This window comes from Mustela putorius, unplaced genomic scaffold (genome assembly GCF_011764305.1).
Source record: "Mustela putorius furo isolate JIRA1106 unplaced genomic scaffold, ASM1176430v1.1 tig00003858_pilon_pilon_pilon, whole genome shotgun sequence".
NCBI classification, from domain to species: domain Eukaryota; kingdom Metazoa; phylum Chordata; class Mammalia; order Carnivora; family Mustelidae; genus Mustela; species Mustela putorius.
Genome location: NW_025422010.1, coordinates 31265023 through 31281194, shown reverse-complemented (window position 1 = coordinate 31281194; position 16172 = coordinate 31265023). Strand labels below are relative to the sequence as shown.

Genomic DNA, 16172 nt, shown 5'->3' with positions numbered 1-16172 from the left:
TAGTTAAGCACTCTCAGGTTTTCGTGACGAAGCCAGATACATATCACTGGGTTGCTAAGCAAAGCCACAGGATGTAATTTAATCCATCGTAATCACATTTGGTACACAGAGGTTTCAAATGGCCCCTTTAAGCCATGGTACCATGCTACAGTGCCTGCGTCCAAGAAGCAGACAGCCTGTTTGGCAAAAGGCCCTTCGGGCATTAGCTGGAAATCTTATTAGCAAAGATCTGTAAGTACACGACTTCCATCTCTTCTCAGTCCTGACTTAGCTCTTGAACAACAAGCCTAGAGAGTAAGTTCCGGGTAGTGGCTCAGGACATGGATCTAGACCAGTTATGCCCCCTCAGGTCTGGGAGCTCAATGACCAGAGGTGGCAGGTGACCAAATGAGTGTGTCCAGTTTCCACTGGACTCTTCAGCATGACAGACCAGAACTGAAAAATATACATGGTTGCTGGGGGCGCCTGGGTGGCTCAGTCGGTTAAGCAACTGCCTTTGGCTCAGGTCATGGTCTCAGCATCCTAGGATTGAGCCCTGATTGGCCAGACTCCCTACTCAACAGGGAGTCTGCTTCTCCCTCTACCCCTCCCCCTCTCCTCCCTGCTTGTGTTCTCGCTCTCTTTCAAATAAATACATAAGATCTAAAAGAAAGAAAGAAAGAAAGAAAGAAAGAAAGAAAAATAGACACGGTCCCTGGATTTGCATGGGCAGCCTTCAGATTGGGTATTCTTACAGGGATTTTTGTTCCCAGGGCACTTCTGACAAAGCTGGAAATGTATTTGGTTGTCACCACTGGGGAGGTACCACTGACCTCCTTGGGTGGAGGCCAGGGATGCTGCTAACCATCCTACGACATAGGGGACAACAACCATCTAATCCAGAATGTCAGTAGTGACACAGTTGAGAAACCCTGTTTAGATAAACACTGTGATTTAAAAAAAAAAAAAAAAAAGTGCCGCCCCTGCTCTGGTGTTGTGCGCAGGGTGCACTGACTAAGCACTCAGGACACAACAAATGCCCAGGAAGGGTTCAGCAGTGGTTCTATGGCTGCGTCCTCCTGCTCTAACCATTACACACATCGTCTACCTCCGGGGTGGGGGTGGGGGGGGTGGGGGCTGGTGCCCTATAGGTGGCGCTGTGAGGCCGACAGCTGGCCTCGGGAGTCTTCTCCCTAACCTTTCAGATTCCCTCTTGTTCTTTTTGTCACATGAGCCTGGGCCCTGACTGAAACTGGGACTCTCTCTCTTCATCTTAAAGATGGGGAACCTAATAGTTGTACCTCACGAGCATCTGTGTAGAGCACCTGGCCTGCGCCTGGCCCACAGGAAGAAAGCCACGGAAGTCACGTTTAGTGCCACGTTGTTGTTCCCATAGCCCTCAGTGGCACTACTATTGTTATCATTGCTCCTTCCTGGATCGAAAAGGTCCTCACTGGAAACCAGTCAGGAAAAAAAAGTAATCTGCGTTCTTCTAAAATCAAAGTAACTTATTGTATCTGAAACTTTCCCTACCCACAGAGCTACATTTCAAGAAAGAACAAAGGCAAAATCCAAAGGAATCAGTCTTTCCTGACAGACTTTCAAGTTCTCATGACAAGAAGGGGAAATATTTGTAACAGGGGAAGAGGTCATTTTCCCTTTCCATCAGGCTGGCTCTGGCTGTATTTGAAGCCTCTCTTTGTATGAATCTGAAGCTTCTGCAGTCTCCAAAGGACACTGCTAAGTCAACAGGACGGTTGGCACGTGTGCTAGGCCTTACCACGTAGCTCGTCCTGATGAAAGACATGTTGCACTGGGTTCTTCCGGCTGGCAGCTCCCACCTGCCTGGGGACCAGCCAAAGCTCTTCTTCCTCACTTCTGTGGGGGCCCCAGAGAGGGACTGCCTCACACTGAGGCCTGGCCTGCTGCCTTCTCACTGTCTAGCAGCTGCCTCAGTGTTCCTCTCTGTACCTGCCTGCTATCACTGGCTCTCTCCTGCCTCAATCGGCCGCGTGCTCGCACTCCTCGGCTGCCCACCTAGGCAGATTCCCCTGCTCAGCTACCTGGCTGAACTCCAGGGCTCGGGGCTCAATTTCCTTTCCAAGCAGAAAGCAGATGCATGTTCCTCCTTGTGCCCGGCTCCTGGAACAGGGTGAGTGTGTGTGTGTGTTTCTCAGAGTTGAGCAGTTCAGACCTCACAGTGGTTTTCTAGTGTTGCCAGAGGACTACAAAGCCGGGTGGTTAAAACAACAGAATCCTCTCAGTTTGAGAGACTACAAATCCGACATCATGGTGTCCACAGGGTGGCGTTCTCTCCGAAGGCTCCCCTCACCTTTTCCTAGCTTCTGAAGTTGCAGGCAATCCTTGGGGTCCCTTGGCTTCTAAATGTATCAACTCCCATCTCTACCTCAGTCATCACATGGCAGTCTGTTCTATGTGTGTCCCTGTGTTCTGGTCTTTACAGGATGGCATTCCCCTCTCTGTTTCTCTGCCCAAACTTCCCTCTTCTTATATGGACATTAATTCCTGCAGTAGGGCCAACCCTAATTGAACATGACATTATCTTGATTGCCTCTGCCAAGACCCTATTTCCAAATAAGGTCACATTTTGAGCTTGTGGGAGGACATGGATTTTGAAGGGAAACTACTAACCCAGGATAAGCCTCTAGGAGCACAGTTTTTCCTCCGGGGGCCTCTTCTTTCCAAAGTACAGAGGGATGCCTGACCTGCTGGGTTCAGACCCAGTTGGTCCCATGGGCTCCACTGCTCCTTCCCACACTTGGGACCATGGACCAGCCTTGTGCCATGGTCCTGGACCCTTCCTCTCTGAGGGGCTTGCTCTCCCTCTGCAGCCAGTCTTCACTGCTCCCGCCCATTCTCCAGTCCCACAGAGAACCCTGCACATGAATGAACCCCAACTATGGGAATGCTTTAAAGGGACCCCAGCCTCCTTGACAACAGGAAGGACTGAGTGGGTGTCACCCAACACCACAAGGCAGTGTCCTCACAACCCCACAACAACCCAGTGAGCCCCAGGCTATACTGCCTATCCGGAGGAGCCTATGTGATGGGTCACTTGCACCACTCACTCTTCGTTATTAGACGAGGAGATTTAACTTGCCACACGCAGCCCACGGTGGACACAGAATGGGGCGTGGCAGAAGAACACCGAGCCCAGCAGGCCATGTGGTCTCAGCCAGTGACCCTCTCTCTCCAGCAACAGCTAATGGCGCAGGTGGCATGGCTCCTCCAGCTTATCAGCCCACAAACTAGCTCTACATATCCCAATGAGCACTAAGAGAGAACCAAAGTCATTCACCAGGAGGTGAGCACACGTCGAAAGCCTTACTCGTGAAACTGTTCATTCAGCCCATTTGTTTGGAAATGACGTGGAAGAAGCCCCCACCAGCCCCACAGAAAGTTGTCCTCTCTTCTTCCACGCTGAGGTGGAAGCATGGTCAGAAGGCAGGCAGTAAATGAACCAGAGAGTGAGGCTCACTGAACTTCACAGGCCAAGTGGGGCTTCCCCCATGACCCAGAACTTTAAAAAAACAACAACAAAAAAGTGAGAATTTTTAACATTATTCAGAGTCTGGCTGAAATAGAAAAATGGCAAGCCACCCTGTGGAGAAAGTCATATTGGACACAGTAATGCTTTACATATGGGACACGTTAACAGAACACGAATAATGCTTCATAAAACTTCTCTTACCTCAATTCCTTCTTTGTTTAAGGCATATTCATCAAAATTCAAAATGGCTATTTTAATCGTTCTTGGAGGGGGCAGCACTGTCAGACCAATATTAATGGCATTGCTCCTCTTGGGGTCCAAGACGATGACCTCCTGCCTTTTTCCATCTGCAGCAGTTTTCTTGGTAATAAAATAAGGAGAATCCAAGATTAATGCGTCATCTTCAGTCTTTTCTGTGTTTCATTATTAAAAGCAAACTCACTACTTATTTAGAGATGAAAACAAATGGCCTCGATTCAGCTCAGGAAAGGACTGGCTACTGCTCAGCACAGAAGAAAGAGATCAAGGATTAGCTCTGAGAAGCCGCCAAGCATGGGTCAGCAATGGAACTTCGCGAGTCAGACACATTACAAAATAAAATTGATTTTCCTTCAATTGGGAAAAATGTGATATTTGGCAAGAAAAAAAACCTGTTTTTTTCCACAGAAACAGTGGAAACAAAACTAAAAACCTCTCAGTGCTCCTTTCTTGCAGGCTGCAAGGTGTCGGAATGTGCCTTGGTTGGCCCTAGCGCACATGGTATGAGCCCAGAGGTGGAGACCATCAGTATACATGCAGAGAAGAGTGATGAGGAGAATCCAGCGTCATTGGCCAGTCAGCCCCTCTGCATCCTAGATGCATTGTCTCAAGGGTCTTCCCACCATTTCAACCTCCTGTGCCTCCACCTACAGAGCACCTGCCGAACTTAGACACCAGGTGGCTGCCCACTGGGTAGGTGAAGAAGAGCCTTCCAAGAAAGGGAAACCAAAGGGAAGCTGCTCATGAAGAATGAGGGGTGAACGGCACAGAGGCCAAAGAGGGGACAGGTGTCCTCATGAAGCCCTCATGTGTATGGCTCCCCTGCTGACCTGGGTGCTCCCTGGGCGGGGGAGGGTTGGCCCTGGGCTAGCACATGACCAGAGTCTAACGAGTCTGTGAGGTGGTAAAGCAACAAGTTCCGGGACCGAGATGACTAGGCCCTCCACGGTCTCCCCCCTCAGCTCTCCAGAAGTTAGGGGTGGGTGGCAATGGGGGCAAGGGAAGGGGATCCGGCTCAGCAGGCACCTGTTCATGCTCAGATTTCCCTTGAGACAAAACAGAGCCGGGAGGTATGTAACACGCCCAGGACGACAATGATGAATAAGGCACAGTGCGTCTCCTGAAGGCAAAGACCTGTTCAGCACGATGGCCAGTGTCCCCCCAATGGGAAAACGCGCAGCAGCAGGGTAACTACCTCACCTGGGGGAGGAGGGGGTCAGGGTCTGGACGGGCTGACACTTGAGCTGGGCCCTAAACAATGTATAGGACGGAGCTGGGAACTGGGGAGTGGAGATCAGGAGCGAAGAAAGAGGCTTTGTCTAGCTTGTTGGGAACTGCCAGGGATGAAGCTGGAGGCTCGAGGGCCACAGGCTGGGAACCTCAGGAGCCAGCTGCTCTAGTCTGTGGCACGCAGGCCACAGCGGCGCAGCTGATGCTGCTGACGGTCGGTTGGCTGTGCCGAGGCCCTTCCGACTGGCCAGGCCTGCGAGCGGCTGAGCTCTCTGGAGAAGCTGGCTTGCTCTAACACTGGAGGCTGGAACCTGGCAAGGAGAAATGCGCTGTAGCTCCTTACGTCCTCCTGAGCCCTTCCCAACTCAATTGCTAAAATTCTATTTTAAATCCCTAAATATGCATTTGGGGATAAATTAAAATTTCCTCACGAAGAAAAGAACTGAAAGCATCCCAGCTGTTCTGGGGCCTGGTGGCCAGGAGGAACAATTCTTGCGGGTGTGATCAGTTTTGAAGGCCCAGGGACATGTGGTGCAGAAGCATTCCCACTCCACAGGACAAACTGATCTTCTATGTATTTAATCAAGGAAGCTTATCAGGAGCCCCTGAAATTCAGTTTTGAATTTAAGATATTATTTTGTGTGTGGAAAGCAAAGAAGGAATGAGAAAAGGTTTGGCAAAATGCTGGATAGAGGCAACGAAGAGGGATGCCAGGACAAGAGGCCTGGAGACCCATGGTAGACATCCTGTGAGCAGGAGGAATTGGTGCCACATGAGGAGGGCAGCAGGCATGGCAGGAGAAACAGGTACCTACAGCCAGGCTCCAGGACAGGAGGCATTCCTGGAAGGCAGGGATTCCCTGGGAATCATTAGCCCTTTAGCTCCTCATCTATTTAGCCCCTCTCACTCCAAGAGCCTGGAAAGATGCATGAGCAGACTCAGCCCAACCCAGCCTATGTGCAAATGAGAAAAAGATGCCCCCTCGGAGGAGACACAGTCCCAAGCAAACAGTCTCTCAAGCAAACAGCTTGAGAGAGAAGCACCACTCAGATTTCAGTTTCTCCCCATCAGTCAGCATTCACGTATGGCAAACCACCGACAGACACCTATGCGATGGTTCTGAGCCGGACACGTCCTGGCTCCCATTCCTAACAGAACTCAGTTTACACCCATGGACATGCCCACACACTCCCCTAAGAGTCAGGGAGCAGCAGAGCTGCCGAGGATCCTGAAATGACAGGAAGAGCTGGCCCCAAAGATCACCCCACGTGTTTTCAGAGCCCTTCGACCCACTTGGTGAAGGAAAGAATAAGAATTTAAGTAATATCTGAAACTGAATTTTTCAATCTCTGAATTTTATCCAAGAGGTGTTTTAAATGCTCTTCTTCAAAATTAAAACAGACTTCACTAGGCGCTGCTGAGCATGCAAGAGCCCCGGGGTCCATTCTGCCCAAGACAAAGGAGGGGTCATGTGAGGACCTCCGACTCTCTCCTTCCCTCCTACAATAACCTAGAGCAGCAACTTCAAGGGTGAACCAAAGTTCTCTGTGCCCGGGAGCACATGTCCATATCTCAGGATCAGTAGTCATCGAGTCTGAGCCATCTCAATTGTCTTTCTGTGGTCAAAGCTCCAGAACAGCAAGAGTGACCTTCACAATGTCCTGCACATGGTCCTGTGACAGAGTACCTGTTTGCAGGGCTCTGTGTCTTAGAACAGATTGGTTCCAGAGAGTAGACCTCAACCCAGAAAGCTGACAACTAGGTAAATCGGGAACTGCCGGGAATGGTCAGAGCCCTCCCCCATGCCTTAGCAGCTAGCAACGACCACTTAAATTGATAACCTCCTTTATGCTTCTCAGAAACCCTTATGGCCTTGGGGGCTGCCCATATGAAACCTTTTCCTGGAAGGGCTCACTTCTGCCTTCCTGGAAGCCAGAACTTTAGTCGTCTTGCACAGCTTGGAAAAATGGAGTTGAATTGCTTTAGAGACCTCCTTCCTACCCCTTCCAAAAGGTCTCTCCTTGCCTTGACAGCATCTCTTTTCAAGGAGAGTAACCTCTTGTCTTACCAGTTTGGCCATCTATACTGCGCTCCTTCCACCCGCCCCCACAATCTTCTTGGCTGAAGCAGTAACAAAAACAAACACAAGCCCTACATGGCATCCAAGCCTGAAGCATTTCCCCAGAGACAGTATTTCTGGAAAGGCAACTGTTGGCATGCTAGAGGATACCCAATAGTTGGGGTTCCAAAGGTGGTGCTCTCTTAGATGCTAAGCATTGCTGCCTGGTTCTGCTCAAGAGTTCAGGTAAACCAGGCTTTCTGGAAGCAAAGCAGAGCCTAGCTTCTTCCTGGGGTACTCCATACCCCTTAAAGAAGTTCCTATTTTCCCCTGAACCTTTCAGGACATATTTGGAGAAGTGCCACGTTTGGAGACAGCTCCACAGTGGTTTCCCCCACCCTGCCTCGCTACCACTCATCCAGAGTCTGCTGTTCCTGTTTTCACTTTCCACCAAGTCCTAGTCTAGCACACTGCTCCAGAGCCTGGACCCCCAGGAGCCTCCTTCCAGCAATCCTTTCCTCCCTGAGAGTTCTTGATATTTGGGAGGTGGAAGACAGAACTCTCCTAAGATGATGACCTTTTATCAAGAAATAGTAGAAATAAAATGGAATCCAAACATCACATGGACAGTCTTGGGAGCCCTAAAAGTAGCTTCATCTGGGATCTGACCACTCGTGACTGGAAAGTCACTGGACCTCTCTGACCTTCAGTTTCCTCTCTGGCACATATCTCACAAGGTTTGCTATGAGAATAAATGAGACAAAGGATGTAGAGCAGCAAGAATAATGCCTACCTTATGGTGGGCACTACAGAAGCATTTGCCAGAACTATCAGAATAGTATTACTGGTATTAATACATATAAAGTCCTTATGACAATGCCTAGAACACAGTGCTTCCTTTTTTTTTTTTTTTTAAGGTTTTATTTATTTCTTTGTCAGAGAGAGAAAGCACAAGCAGAGGAAGCAGTGGGCAAAGGCTGAAGCAGTCTCCCCACTGAGCGAGGAGCCTGACTCGGGACTTGATCTCAGGACCCTGGAATCATGACCCCAGCCGAAGGCAGATGCTTAACTGACTGAGCCACCTAGGCATCCCAGAACATAGTGCTTTTTAAAATGATTTCTTAGCTATTTCACCAATCGTGGTTCTTTTTATTGTTTTTACTCTATTGACATCTTAAAAACATGTGGTCTACCAATGTATATTTTTCATGCCTAATGCATCTACCACGTTTATTGATCAAAGGCACCTACATAAATAGGACTGTCAGATCAGATCAGTGTCCCCACTCTGAAGAGTGACAATTCCAGAGGAAAGGGTAGAGACTCCATAGTCAATGTAGCCCATGGAGCTGCTTGCTGGGGACATGATCAACTTGCATGGGGCTTTGTGAATGAGTGAAAATAGCTTATGGGAGATCATCAGAATCTATGCAGATCTCCAGGCACACTGAATCCCAGAAAATGAGTGCCCCTTCAGGGGTACTAAAGATTTTGCAAAAAAGAATGTAGAGAACATCACAGATTCTGTTTTTAACAGGATTATCATGGTGATTTCCACATGCCAAATTCCCTTCTGAAGCTAACAGACTAGTCTTCAGGACTAACACAAAGGGATGTTCCAGAGGAAGTACAGGAGAGTCTCCTTTTCCAGCAGACATGGCTGCCTCCATGACTGATGGCAGAATGGGTAAACATTTAGTCACTATCACTAGCTGGGAGAAATTCAACATCATGTATCTGAGGAGGAAAGAGGCCTGATAGATCTACAGACACTTTCTGAAGGAAAGCCAGAAAATGTAGGGTTTTTTTTAGACCAATGCTTTACCAACTGTGGGTACACAAAGAATCTTCAGTGGTACTTCTAAACATCAGTGACGCTTGGGTCCTATCCTCTGAGAGTCTGATCTCCTTGGTCTGGAGCAGGGCATAACGGGTCAAAAACATTAAATGATCTTTCATACAATCAGAGTTATTGATTTCAACTTTTGAGACAGCAATGTTGAGTAGAAAGGTATTCTTTCAAGAGGAATGCAATTTAAAAATAGGAACCAAAAGGCAAGAGATAAGAGGACATTTCTTAAAATAGAACAACAGTAACAGGGTCCTCCTGTCCATTCTAAAAATGTAACAAGGACTGGTCCTGCCATTTTTATGAATGATGCAGGATAAAGTCCTGACAGCTACAGACAACGCAGGAAGTTTTTATCAACGTTACAGTGAGACTGACATACCCAACAAATGCCAAGTTCACATCCCAGGGCAGGGAGCTAAGTGGACAGCTACAGAGAAAAAACAGTCTTTCCACACTCACGGGTAAGGCAGCATGGGAGGCTCTGGGTTTGGGTGCAGCTGACCCCTGAAGACATGGCCACACATTCTGCCACAGCTAACATCACACAACTACATCATGGGTGAGGCTCTTGGAAATAAAACAGACAATCTGGTTCCTCCTGTCCACACAGTCCTGGGGCTTCTGCCTGTGGCATACCATGATAAGGAGGACCAAGGTCCAGAGTAGGGCTCCAGTGAAGGCAGAAAATTCCTCATGAGGGGCAAATATGAAATGAAAAGCATGGGGGGAAGGGGACAGGTGTGGAGGCATGCAATCTGGGCAGGTAAACGGCGTAGTTTCCAGTTGCCTAATGCTACCATGAAGAGTCACTCCTTTGAGTTTTTAAAGACTGATTTCACTAGAAATAAAGGACGCAACCTTTAAAGAGTGGATCTTCAGTGTATAGAACCTGTCACCCAATGGTGCTGTGACTGAACATAGGAACTGCACTCAGGATGTGATTTATTAGATGAATAGCCCTAAGCTGGAGAACACTCCCAAGAAATGCACAGCCTTTCAAAATGCTTCTCGGCTTCGCTGTCACAAACCCTGGTCTGGCTCAGCAAAGCATGGGCTCCACGATGATAAATCATTCCTCCTCACTCCCCACTAACTGCCAAAAGAGTGACGCCAGAGGATATTTTCAAAACTGTCTGTTGAGAAAGTGACAATGACAATGAGGCCACGATACAGATGTCATAAAGATGGGACAACTGTGGAATTTTCCTAAGTCCTCTAACAAGGGAGACTGATACACATGGATGAGCATTAAGGCAACAACATCACCCAACCATGTCTAAATAAAGACTGAAAATCCCATAGTTCGGAATGGAGTTTCCGAGGAACTTGCCCGAATAGGCTTGCCTTATCATAAAGTTTTGGGAAAAAAAGTATTAGTTTCCCAGTTCTTCTGCAATAGTCATCTGAAGCTGAGACCAGCTGCAAAACAGCTGCATTTCCCATGGGAATGGAGTATGTGTATTACCCAAACCAGGACACCCCTGGAGAGCAAGGAAGAGCTCTTAATACTCACACCAGGACAACAGGGACACACCTGGGCCAACCTTGACACACAATGTATGGTCAGCCCACTGAAGTCCCAATGTCGGGTTTTCTCTGTGCATGACGTTAAATAAAATAGCTTTTCCGTATGTCCTGAACTAGAATACAGGGTAGGAAAACTTGACTCTCTTCCCAGGAGAATAAAACTGAGTGGGGTAGGGGGTGGGGGTATCAACATGGAGAATGGTGGTGTGTGCGTGTTGAGGGGGGTGGGATCAATGACCTCCTCGTTGGTGTCTGATTTTTTGCTTTAAATCAGTGGGGTGCAGCTTTGGTTGAGTCCCTAGGGAGCTTTTAAAAATAACCCAAGCTAGGGCTCACCCCAGACCAAATAAACCATCATTCTCTGAATTTTCTTAACAAGTCCATGCTAATCGTTTCTGATCTACTTTAAAATGCCAGGGTAAATAAAGTTGAAAAAATTTCTTCAAACCCATTTTGGAGCTCCCTCCCCATGATAAACCTAATGAGCCCAAGGGAGTAAGACAGGAGGGAGTCCCCAGAAGAGGAGACCAAGTCTCTTCCTTCTGTTTCCTATCCCACTCCACACATGTCTGGGTCTGTCTGTAACTTGGGATCTAAAAACTGCCTTTTGGGAGCAGGAGGGGCTTTGCTACTCTTGATTGGGCACACGGGTTGAAGACCACTTCCTGGGGCTTCCTCAGGATGACAGCAGATCCACAGAGGTATCTCCCCTTACCTCCAGGGCTTTCTGCCCTGACATCCTTCTCTGAGGTCACTCCTATGATCTCCTCTGTGATTTGCCACACCTTAGCCCAGCAATAGAAGCACAACATGATGAAATGTAGCACAAGAATTCTGCTTTTCTCCACAGAAAATAATTAAAGTCATCTTACTAAAAAGCTATATATATTTTGTGCTGAGAGAGAAAAATGGCTCCAGTTCCAAAAACTATTTGGAAAGGAAACACAAAAACATATTTTTCTGTTCTTATTTCCACTAAGTGGTCACCCAGCCTTGGATCTGGAGCAGGAGTGTTTATTTTGGAGGCGACCCGGATGTCATGAGCATGTTCCAGAACTCTGGTCTGGTGTAAGTTTTCTGACAAAACCCCAAACCGATTCCCTTTGCTCGGTGTTGGCTTGTGAAGTCTATTCCGTTTTATTTGTGTTGCTCGCTATTGTGTTTAATGAAGAACTTCTCATGAGCCAGAATTCGGAAGTGGCTGTTTACAGCTGTGTTTTATGAAAATCACAGTAGAGAATTAGAAACAGAAATAAAATTGGTTATATTTGCTTTACTAACCTACACTTAAGGGATTCAACTCTCCACTGTGATGTATCTTATTCCTAATGTGCATTTTCACCTTCTGTGACATTTGTGAATTAGTTCCTGCTCACATTTCTTATCTGTGCCCACACCCCTGGCCCCACCCAGAGAGCAAAGGTATGGTTTTTCTAGGTCCCATGGAAGAACATAGTTGAATCCATTTGGTAAATTTTTCAATATACTATTACGTTTCTCTTATGCTCTCACCTTATAAAAACCAGGCAAACATTTGTCCTTCCGCCATGCAATAAAGTATTTTATGAGGTCACCACCTGCTTCAAGCCAGAATGGAACTTTGGGCTACTGAGCGGGCACTGACCAGACTCTTGTCACCAACCAGAGTAGAGCCAAGAGAAGGAGGGAGGCAAGTGGACTGCCCATTTGGGGTTTTCTCAGTGAAGCTTTTAATCTTGCTATTTCCTTTGTAAAAATGAAGTCAGAAGTAACTTCACTGCCAAACTGCTACTCCCTTGTCTTCCTCCCACCCGTGTCAAGGGCCAGCCACCTACAGGGGCTGAGCACCCAGGGGAAGCCCAGAGGGGACACCAGCCAGAGGAGCCCATGTGGGAGGTGGCGGCCGAGGGAGACCAGCCAACTAGATCAGTGGGTTGGAGGGTGGTGAGAGCAGGCCCTGGGGAACTCTGGGCCACCAAAGACTGCTATTGGAACCAGCCAGGCCTGTCTTGTCCCAAATGCCAGAACTGCACTGGAAGAACTCAAGGGGGCGTGGTGGCAGGCTCAGCACCACATGTCCCCAGTCCCGGCAAAGTCAGGACACAGACACCCAGAGCGGGTTCCCAACCTCACGTTCCCCGATGTCATTTCTGAGAGAGGACAAAAGGGGGTCTACTTTCTGCTAAAGGAGAGCACTGACGGGACAAGCTTCGCTGTGCTGGATCCTAGCTGTTTGGCTTTATAAGCAGGAGGAAGCTTTCATTCTGACTCAGGGCCGGGGGTCAGGGTCGGGGGGCGGGATTCCTGAGGCTGGAATAGTTTAGATTCACATCCTTGCTGAGACTGGGCAGAAATCGACACCAGGGTAAAGGCCAACTTGGGAAAAGCAGCCCTACCTGTTCCACACCCCACCCCCAGCAACCCCGCACTGCCCCTGCCACCCCCAGCACTGACACTGCCCCCTGGCTCCCTGTCTAAAGGGCACTCTTATCCTGAAGTTGATTTGATCTTTTTGATTCAGAATTGGTACTCGACTGGCAGATGGGGGAGCCCGGCTCAGGTAGCTTTACACTCACCCCAAACGCTGATAAATGCAACAACACACACAGCTAAAACTAACCCACGGTAAATTCTCGCAGATAAATCTGCAGACTCTAAATTACTGTGTGGTTCCAGATGAGGTTCCAACCATCACCAGCACCCACTATAATCAACGGAAAAGTAAGCAGACCCAGGGATAAAGTTCGTGCGTTTGATAAATGTGCAAGACTGCTTTCCTCTTGTTGACATCAGCGTCTATGGTTGGGCTATGCCAATACTCCCTGGCGATTCTTTCTGCCTTTTCCCCTGGGTGATTTGGTTCTTTGAAAGCTATTTTGCCTAAGGGTGTTAGGAGGCTGCCCTCTGCCTTAGCCAGTTAGGGTCCTGCACGCGGTAGCTTGTGTCTAGCACAGGGCACAGACTAGTCTCTGAAAGGTCAGACTGTTACACGAACCGCCTCTTTTACCACGGAGCCAAAGCAGCACGAAGCAATTTTTACACACCACAGACCTCTCACTCCTACCCAACAGCGGAGCTCTGCAAATCAAGAAGCCTTTGGGATGCCAGCGGTACCTTGGAGACGGCCAGTTCCTTTGACTTAGACTCAAACAGGTGCTCCAGCCTGGACGTGTCCACCTTGATGGGTTCCAGTTTCGACCACAGGAATTCTCGGCAACGTCGGTTGTTCTTACACGGCCACTCGAAGGGCCGCACTTCGTTCCAGAAGAGACGGATGGTCTTCTTTTTCTTGGTGAATGCCGGCTGACCCCGGGGGACCTGGGGCCACCCTAAGCCCTGAGGAGCATTGAATACTGGAGAAGGAGCCAATAAATTACCGGGGACTGGAGGGGGAGGCACGCTGTCCAGCAGGGGCGGCGGGGGCGGGGGCGGCAAACCCAGAAAGGTGGGCGGGGGTGGGGGCGGCGGCCCCGGGGCCTCCCTGGGACCCAGGTCCACGTCCAGGACGTCCACGTCGTCCTCCTCCCCCAGGTCGGTGAAATCCATGTCTTGGATTCGGAGCTCCCTCGGGTTGGCCATGAGCTGGTCCCAGATGTAGTCAGATTCCGTCTTCGGCTGCGCGGAGGCTTTCTCGGGGACCTTGTCATTCGGCTCGGCGTCAGGGGAGACGGAGCCCCTCCCTAGGTCTCCGCTATTGAACTTCTCAGCGAAGGCTTTCACGCTGCCCCGATTGTCCAGACAGCCAACGTCCACCCTCCTGACGCTGTCATCCGGGGCCAGAGAGTTGGCCTGCAGAGTGGATATCCTGCTAGCCAGGCTGGCCACCGCCTCGGCGCCCGGCTCAGTCCTCCCGCTCTCGCCCTCCCCCTTCTCCTCGTCATCCGTGGGCTTTCTGTTATGGGCATACAGCATGTCCAGCATGAAGCGTTTGTTGGTGAGGATGTCGCCGCACTGTTCATTTACACCGGCATCCTGAACACCCGCGGACCACACACCTGAAAGCGTACAGGAGGAGGGAGAGAAAGTGAGCAAGCGGCAGGTGTCTCAGTCTCATGAGAAACCAGTTAGGGAACGGGGAAGCCTTACACACAGAGTGACTTCAGACAAGACACTGAAATAAAGCGACTGAAGGGGAAGGTGGTCCAGCTCACAGGGTGCTCCTGACCAGAAAGAGAGGCTGCATCAGAGTCTCAATGACCTGCCCCAGGACTCAAGACCCTTGTAGGCAGGACACTGTTCTCAGCAACCACCGTGGCTCAGGGGAGTATTTTCCTGCCTACCCAGGACAGTGGGTCCGGACCCACCCAGCCACGGGTAACTAGGGGCCTTCTGTCCGAACTAGATGCAGGGAGGCAAGGAAGATGCTCCCTCTCCCACCATAGGACAGGTGTTGGGAAGGCTGGAGAGTGAGGTCTGTTTCCACATCTGTGTCAGTTCAGCTCATGTGCCTGGGGAAGCTCACCAAACATGTCCAGTCCGACCATAAGTCCGTGGTCACCGGTGTTCAGGAAACCCTTAAGCCTGCCTGGCAGCCTCATCCACGACCTCTTCTGGGGGACTCTTCCCACCAGCCCTCCCTCTGCTAACCTTCCCACCATCTCATCTGCACATAGCCTTGCTTCTAGTTCAGCAGCTCAACAGAAGAAGTCAGCGGAGATCTTGCAGGGTCTCACCCCGCCTCCCCTGCTCCTGCACCTGAACCCCAACCACAGCCTCCCTCCTGTGACTACCGACAAACCATCCCCCTTAGCAGGGGCAACCACTCCACGTGCGCCTCTGGAAGCCGTTCCAGCAGTTCTCTGTCCTGCATTTCCCATGCTCCGCCTACTAGAACTTCCTGCTGGCCTGGTAACATGGTATAATTTCACCCATCTTAAAAAAGCAAACAAAATGCAACTCCACTTAGCCCTCCAGCTATAATCCAACTTTTCTCCTTTCAAGTAAAGCTGCTTATCAGAGATATTTCACTCACTGCTCCAATTTTTCTCCTTATTCTCTCTCTTGAACCCTGTCTAATGAAGTTTTTGCTCTCAGCACCTGTCAAAGCTGCTCCTTCCCAGGTGGTTGAAGACTTTGATGCTGCACTAGACCCAGCAGCTCACTCCCTCCTTATGCCTTCACTTGGCTTCTGGAACATTGTATTCACCTGCTCTACTGCCTTTCCTCTGACTTCTCTTTCTGCGTCTCCTATGCCAGTTCCTCCTTATCTTTACCCTTTAAATGTCCTTGGCCCTCTTATATCCTGATACACTTAGTTACCATCCCATCCAGTGTTCGGGCTTTAGGTGCCATGTCTGCCCTCATCCACACCACGCTCCCCTTAACCTGCTTCTCCTGCAGTCCTTTCCTGTTTCAGACAGGGCAACTTTCATCATTCATCTTGAGACTGGTTCCAAAAATCTCAGTCCTTGGACTCCTCCTGTTCTTTTATGCACACCTTCTAACACAGCAGGGTGTCCTATTAGCTAAAGCTTCATGTCATATCCAGAATCTGCCCACTTTCATCACGTGCCCTGCCGTGGCCCTGGTCTGAGCCAGCATGGTTCCTTGCCTACAACACTGCAGAGATGTCCCCTCGCTGGTCCCAGCTTCCACACATGTCCCTCTAGAGTCAGTTCTTGACAGCAATGCCATGTGTTAAAACGTCCGATCAGATCTTTCTGCTCAAAGACTTCTAAAACTGCTACATTCTGCCAAGAAAAAAACCAGTGACCTTTCAATATTCCCAAACCCTGTGTGAACCCACCTTAATTTTCATACCTCTTTAGCTATAGTAG

General features: G+C 49.4%; 1 protein-coding gene across 10 annotated transcripts in view; it reads right to left on the bottom strand.

Annotated features, from left to right (window-relative positions):
• The window catches only part of FHOD3 (formin homology 2 domain containing 3), a 454740-nt gene that overhangs the window by 43496 nt on the left and 395072 nt on the right, over positions 1–16172 (bottom strand). For all 10 annotated transcript variants that reach the window (XM_004752275.3, XM_004752277.3, XM_004752278.3 and 7 more), the window contains 2 exons: positions 13510–14390; positions 3692–3850 (listed from right to left, as the gene is read on the bottom strand). In XM_004752275.3, coding sequence (XP_004752332.1) covers positions 3692–3850; positions 13510–14390 — 1040 coding nt within the window. The remainder of the gene's footprint in view (positions 1–3691; positions 3851–13509; positions 14391–16172) is intronic.